This window comes from Triticum urartu, chromosome 5A, assembly GCF_056163025.1.
Source record: "Triticum urartu cultivar PI428250 chromosome 5A, HENAU_Tu73, whole genome shotgun sequence".
Taxonomy (NCBI): Eukaryota; Viridiplantae; Streptophyta; class Magnoliopsida; order Poales; family Poaceae; genus Triticum; species Triticum urartu.
The window spans coordinates 64,496,078-64,502,760 of NC_141877.1; the positions used below are offsets into that span (position 1 = coordinate 64,496,078).

At 44.9% G+C, this 6,683-nt stretch overlaps 1 protein-coding gene across 1 annotated transcript; it reads left to right on the plus strand.

Moving 5' to 3' along the window:
• Positions 1 to 3,771: 3,771 nt before the first annotated feature.
• On the plus strand, positions 3,772 to 6,056 carry LOC147968066 (B3 domain-containing protein Os03g0212300-like). The gene is made up of 4 exons (XM_087523374.1): positions 3,772 to 3,876; positions 3,961 to 4,246; positions 4,328 to 4,411; positions 6,022 to 6,056. The coding sequence occupies exons 1-4, from the start codon at positions 3,772 to 3,774 to the stop codon at positions 6,054 to 6,056; spliced, it is 510 nt and encodes a 169-aa protein (XP_087379500.1).
• Positions 6,057 to 6,683: the final 627 nt, after the last annotated feature.

The following is a 6,683-nucleotide window of genomic DNA, read 5'->3' on the forward strand; positions in this document are numbered from 1 at the left end:
CTTCTTCAACTTAGCGATCCTAGAGTCATTCTTGCCAACAATCAGGATATCATCAACATAGAGCAATAATATGATGAAATCATTACCTGAGAACCTTTGAATAAACACACAATGGTCTGAGCTACATTTCTTGTAGCCTTGCTCCCCCATGACAGTTTCAAACTTCATGTACCATTGTCTTGGTGCTTGTTTCAGCCCATAGAGACTTTTCTTCATCTTGCACACATAGTCTTCTTTGCCTTTCACAAGAAACCCCTTAGGTTGCTCCATGTATATTTCTTCCTCCAACTCACCATGAAGGAATGCAGTCTTCACATCCATTTGCTCAACCTCCAAGTTGAGACTTGCTGCCATGCCAAGGATTACTCTTATGGATGTCATCTTCACCACCGGAGAAAAGATCTCATCATAGTCAATGCCTTTTCTCTGGTTGAATCCTTTTACAACTAGCCTGACCTTGTACCTTGGATGTGATGTTTGCTCTTCTTGCTTGATTCTATAAACTCACTTGTTCTTCAAAATTTTCTTGCCCTTGAGCAACTTCACCAACTCATAAGTATGATTCTTATGCAAGGAATCCATCTCTTCTTGCATAGCATTTTTCCACTCCTTGTGCTCATCTTCCATTGCATCTGCAAAGCATTCACACTACTAGGAAAAGGCTAAAGATAGGATTGACACTAATGGCGCACTAGAGATGTGGTGCGCCACTACTATATACTAATGGCGCACCAGGTGGAGGTACGCCATTAGTGTGGAAGACACTAATGGCGCACCAGACAAAAGGTGCGCCACTAGTAACATTTTTTTCCATTTTTTCAAACATACTAATGGCGCACCGGTGACAAAGTGCGCCAGTAATTTGTTTTTTTTTACTTTTTGGCAAAACTATTAATGGCGCACCGTTGCACAGTGCGCCATTACTAGTTTAAACTAGTAATGGCGCACTGTGCAACGGTGCGCCATTAGTATAAATTTTTTTTTACTTTTTTGCAAAACTACTAATGGCGCATCATTTACTTTTTTACTTTTTATTTTTTTACTTTTTTGCATCATTTATCGGGACGAGCACGCGGAGTCTACCATATGTCTGGTGTGCGGCGTCACTCAATACAAGAAGAGGAAGAAAGCTCCTCGAAAATCGGTGTGGTACTTTCCGATCACTCCTCGTCTGCATCGGTATTTCACGGACCCTAAGGTAGCAAAGCTTCTGCGTTGGCACGCGGATAGGGAGGAGAAGAAGCGGGAAGATGACCGAAATGATCCGAAGATAAATAAAAAAGACAAAATGCTGAGTCACCCTAAGGATGCGAGCCAGTGGTGAGGACACTCGATCTCGATCCCCCTCCACCGCCGCCGACGAGCACCCGCCCCCCCGCACCCTCCCCCGCTCCATCGCCGCCGCCGATGATATTTTCAAGTAACAAATTTGAACATATTTTTTAAAAAATTATTACTGTTTTTATAAAAAAATATTACTGTTATGATTTAAACAAGTTTGAACATATTTAAACACAAATAAATATCAAACAGCATTTAAAATGCAAAAAAAAATATTGCAAAGCCTAGGAATCGAACCCAAGACCTCCTGGTGTGTGTGCTGTGTGCTAACCAGTCGAGCTAGTGGGCGAGTTCTGATGTGGATTGGGTTAGGTGCAATATAACCTGTGCTCGAACTGTAATAAAAAACATTCTAATGGCGCACAGCTGCGGGGTGCGCCATTGCTATCTAAAAAAAGATCTCTAATGGCGCACCGAGGAGTGGTGCGCCATTAGTAAGCTATCCTCCCTCTGCCTCGCCAGATCCCCTTCGACCCTCTCTCCCTCGCCACCAGATCCACCCGCGTGCTGCCCCGACCCACGACACCGCCGCCCCGACCCTCACCGGACTCCACCCCGGCCGCCCCCGCGCCTCCACCCCCGCCGCCCCCGCGCCCCCACCCCTGCCGCCCCGACCCTCGCCGGACTCCACACCCCCGCCGCCCCCGCGCCCCCACCCCCGCCGCCCCGACCCTCGCGCTAGGGTTCCTCGCCCCGCCGCCCGCTCCTCTCCTCCACCTCAGACGAGCGAGCGCCTCTTCCGACCCCTGCAGCAGCCGGCGACCTCGGCCCCGACGCACGCGCCCACCCCGTCGGCCCCTGCCGTCCTCCGCCTCCGGTCTCCCCAGCAGCAACCGGTGAACCAAGGACGGTGTCGTGACCATCGTCGCCACCTCCCGCCGTCTCTCCCTGCGCGTGGCCGGCGGCTGCTCTCCTTCGACGCGCTGCCCGTGGTGAGCCCCTCTTCCTTACTCACCTCCACGTTCCTTGTTCATCTCTCTGTTCCCTGTTCCTCTCTTGTCCATGCTGCTATTTACATGGATCAATGGATGTTGGATAGATGGATGTGTGTTGATGTTAGGTAGTAGATGGTTTGCTTGATAGTTGGTTGAATTGTGCTAGTTGCTTGCTAGATGGATGGACGAATGGTGCGAGTATGTAGACATCTTTTGCTACTGTGAAGGGTCAGTGCTAGTGTAAAGGGTAGTAGTAATTCGTTCCCTTTTGCTTCTGCCTGGTGCTAATTTGCTGCTGTTAGCTTTGTGTGGCTTCTTATTATTCTCTAAATCGTTCTTCAAAGCAGGCTTTGCATCACTTTAGGTAGTTTTCTCCATGTTTTATCAAGTGACATGTTAACAACTTGCTAGTTTAGGATACATAATTAATGCCTTTAAATGGTGCACTCTGTAAATGCCTTTAAATATAACCTTGCTAGTTTAGGATACATAATTGCATAGAAATAATCACATCAATGCCTTTAAATGGTGCACTCTGTAAGAAATTAATAGCCTAGCATCATAATTCAGAAATACTCCTGCTACTCATGTAGGTGCCGCATGAGTTTTTTTTGGTTTTGTTACTGCTAGGTAGGTTGATAAGGAAAACTGCATATTTGACAGGCACAATGTCCTGTTTTTTTAGTAGGAGCACATTTTACATACAGTTTGGAGTACTAGCTCAGATACTGGTTCAGATTTTGATGTGCTTGCTTGTTACTGTAAGTGAGTTTATAATTGCACCCACTTGCTCGTCCTCATATTTTCTGTAGCCATACAATTTATAATTGCACCCACTTGCAGCAACTAGCTGGAGTAGATTATGGCAAGTGAAAGCAAAAAATTCTCTACAATTCGAAAGCTCAATATCCTTGCAGTAGGAAGAGCTTGCTTTAACTGAATTTGGACTTGGTGCACTAGCTTGGCAATTTTGCTTGCTTGCACCGCTTGAGTAGTTCTCCATCTAATGTAGTCAATAGATGTTGTCAAGTGATTGTGTCATGGTTTTGGTTCTGTTTTTAAAAAAGGAAAGCCACTTGTTCAGGCTTCAAGAAAATATTTTCTTAGAATATTGCTGCTAAGCCCAAGCTTGTTAATCATCATGTACATTTCTGTCATATATTGCTAATGTCTCCTTAGATGTGTGCTTGCTATTGTCACCTATCTTTTTTTCTTCTACATGATATGGAACCTTATGATACTGCACCAATAGCCTTTGTGCATCCAAGTTATCAAACTATGTGAACTAGAAACAGAAATAGAGAGAATTGATCATTACTTTTCTGAACTGTCGCAGAAGCCTCAGTAGTTCTTTCAAGTTCGTACATTGAAAGGCTTGTTTCACAATTTCTGAGTTACTTGTGATGCTTCTGAATTACTTGTGATGCCTGTTATCATGCATGTTTTATGATCTCTTGTAAGGGTACTAATTGGTCTCTTCTGCTGCTTATCAGAGATGGCGGGAAGCAGCCACCGCTGCTCTGCGACACCGCAGTACGAGTTGGATGCTTCCGAGTTCTTCGCTATCATACTTGGGACTTCAGTATCATCCATGACGCAGGTATATAAAACAAGAGATCTCCCCTTCACCCATCTCATTATGATATCTGTTGTTTGCTACAACACTCATTGTCCCAAACTGCAGAGGCTGCCTGACAGTTTTATGAACATGCTGATGGGTGAAGATCCGCCAAATAATGTGAAGCTGCAACAGGCCGGCAGCGGGTTTCGCAGGTTGTGGGATGTGGAGTTGGTGATCAAGGAGGGCCACATGTACTTGTCTCGTGGGTGGGAGAAGTTCTACCGTGCCTACGACCTGCGGCTGGGGTACTTCCTTCTCTTCAGGTACGACGACGACGCCACCATGCTCATCGTGAAGGTGTTCAACGCGACTATGTGTCTCATGCGCTACGCTGAAGATTATGATGCCGGTACGTTCTGCCTCTTCTTATTCCTCTACATTTGGCTTTGTCTCACATCGATTGTTAACGGTCATTGTTGCATTTGGACAGGTAATGGGAGCAGCAGCAGCGACAATGGCTACAACCAAAGCAGCAGCGACTATGGTTGTAGCAAAAGCAGCAGCGATTCTGGCTGTAGCGAAAGCAGCAGCGATTCTGGCAGCAGCATAGACAACAAGAAGGATGATCCGGACTGGAGTGCGGGAGAAGAGGAGCAGAGTGGGGATGAGGAGCTGCAGGATGACGATGGACATCAGGCTGAGGATGACCTAGCGCTGGTGGTGGCTGACCAAGGGCAAGAGATGGTGGTGGCTGACCATGGGCAAGAGATGGTGGTGGCTGACCATGAGCAAGAGATGGAGGTGGCTGAGGATGACCTAGCGACGGTCATGCCTGAAGGTGGCCTCGCGATGGTGGTGATGCATGACAATGACCACGCATCGATGGTGGCGCCGGCGATCCCACAGCTGGGCGACATGACCACGCCAATTGAGGTAGAAGACTACATCCCACTGCCTCCACCGCCTCACCGCTCTTGGCGCATCAGGCTGAGGAAGGAGAAGGAGAAGAACAATGCATGAGAACTGAACTTTGTCAGGTATGTCAGATCTCCAAAATGATATATATACTTAGTTACCTATGTTATCTCTAATATGCTTAGTTTCCTATAGGTTAGCTTCATTTTACTTAAATTGGCTCTAATATGCTAACTTAGAGCTTATATGCTTAGTTTCCTATAGGTTAGCTCCAAAATAACTTATGTTAGCACAAAATGATCAAGTTTACATAATAAGCTTATAGTCTTTTTCTTATTCTTCTTCTTTTCCAAAATGACATAGGTTAGCTTCATTTTACCTAAGTTGGCTCTAATATACTAACTTAGAGCTTATATGCTTAGTTTCCTATAGGTTTGCTCCAAAATAACTTATGTTAGCACAAAATGATCAAGTTTACATAATAAGCTTATAGTCTTCTTCTTCTTCTTCTTCTTTTCCAAAATTCTTCTTATTCTTCTTCTAGTGTTCTTCTTCTTCTAGTATTTTTCTAGTCTTCTTCTTTTTCTTCTTCTAACTTCTTGTTTATCATTTTGCATATTTGATTTAATTCACGGAAGCTTGCATGGATGGAGTGCTTCTTTTCCATTTGTGTTTTTATTTTGTATCAATGTGAAACTTTTGTGAATTGATGGATAACGGTGTTGGATGAACAATGTGAAACTTTTGTAATATGTAACGATGGAACTATGTGTTGGCTATGTATGTATATATGATGGAACTTGTGTGTTGGCTATGATTGTTATATGGATGCTTGTTGTATATATATGTGTGTTGGATATCTCATAGGTGAAATAGTGACCTGAGATTAAGAGAAAAAAATTAAAAAAATTGTTACTAATGGCGCACTACCATGTGGTGCGCCATTAGTATAGCAGACACTAGTGGCGCACCGTGAGAAAAACTAATGGCGCACTGCCTGGTGCGCCATTAGTATACCAGATACTAATGGCGCACCAGTGGTGCGCCATTAGTAAAAATTACTAGTGGCGTGCTACTAATGGCGCACCGGTGATGCGCCATTAGTAGGCAAAACCGTTGCGTCATTAGTAGGCAAAACCGGTGCGCCATTAGTAGGCCTTTTCCTAGTAGTGTCAGGTTTTGAACCGTCAGATAATAACACCACGTATTGATCTGAGGGATAACTGCTGGAAGGAATTCGACCCCTGTTGAATCTTCTGAGTGGAGCAGCTGGTGGACTTTCTGGTGCTGGTGCTTCTTGCTGATCCGGATCATCAACTTTAGCATCATATTCTTGTTGCTGCTGCTGGGGAGCATCTTCTTCACCTGCACCACCATGTACATTATCTTGTACATATTCTGCATCTGCTTCAACTTGCACGGAAGCTGAAGCTGCAGGAACTGGGTCAGAATCAATCATGTCTTGCTGCTACTGAGGAGGAACCTGCCCCTTTGTCTTCACAATATCCTCAATTATTTGGTCTTCAACAAACACAACATCACGGCTTCTCACAACTTTCCTTGCTATAGGGTCAAACAGCTTGTAGCCAAACTCATCACCACCATAGCCAAGAAAGATACACTGGCGTGTCTTCGAATCAAGCTTTGACCTTTCATCTTGAGGAATATGAACAAAGGCCTTGCACCCAAAAACCTTCAGGTGGTCATATGAGACGTCCTTGTCACACCAGACCCTGTTAGGAACATCTCCCTGCAAAGGATAACTTGGTGAGAGATTAATAAGATAAACTACAGTCATCAAAGCCTCACCCCAAAAGTGTTTGCGTAGCTTTGCACTTGACAACAAGCATCTAACTCTCTCCACAAGTGTCATGTTCATCCTCTCAGCGAGACCATTCAGATGTGGTGTCTTCGAGGGAGTAAATTGATGC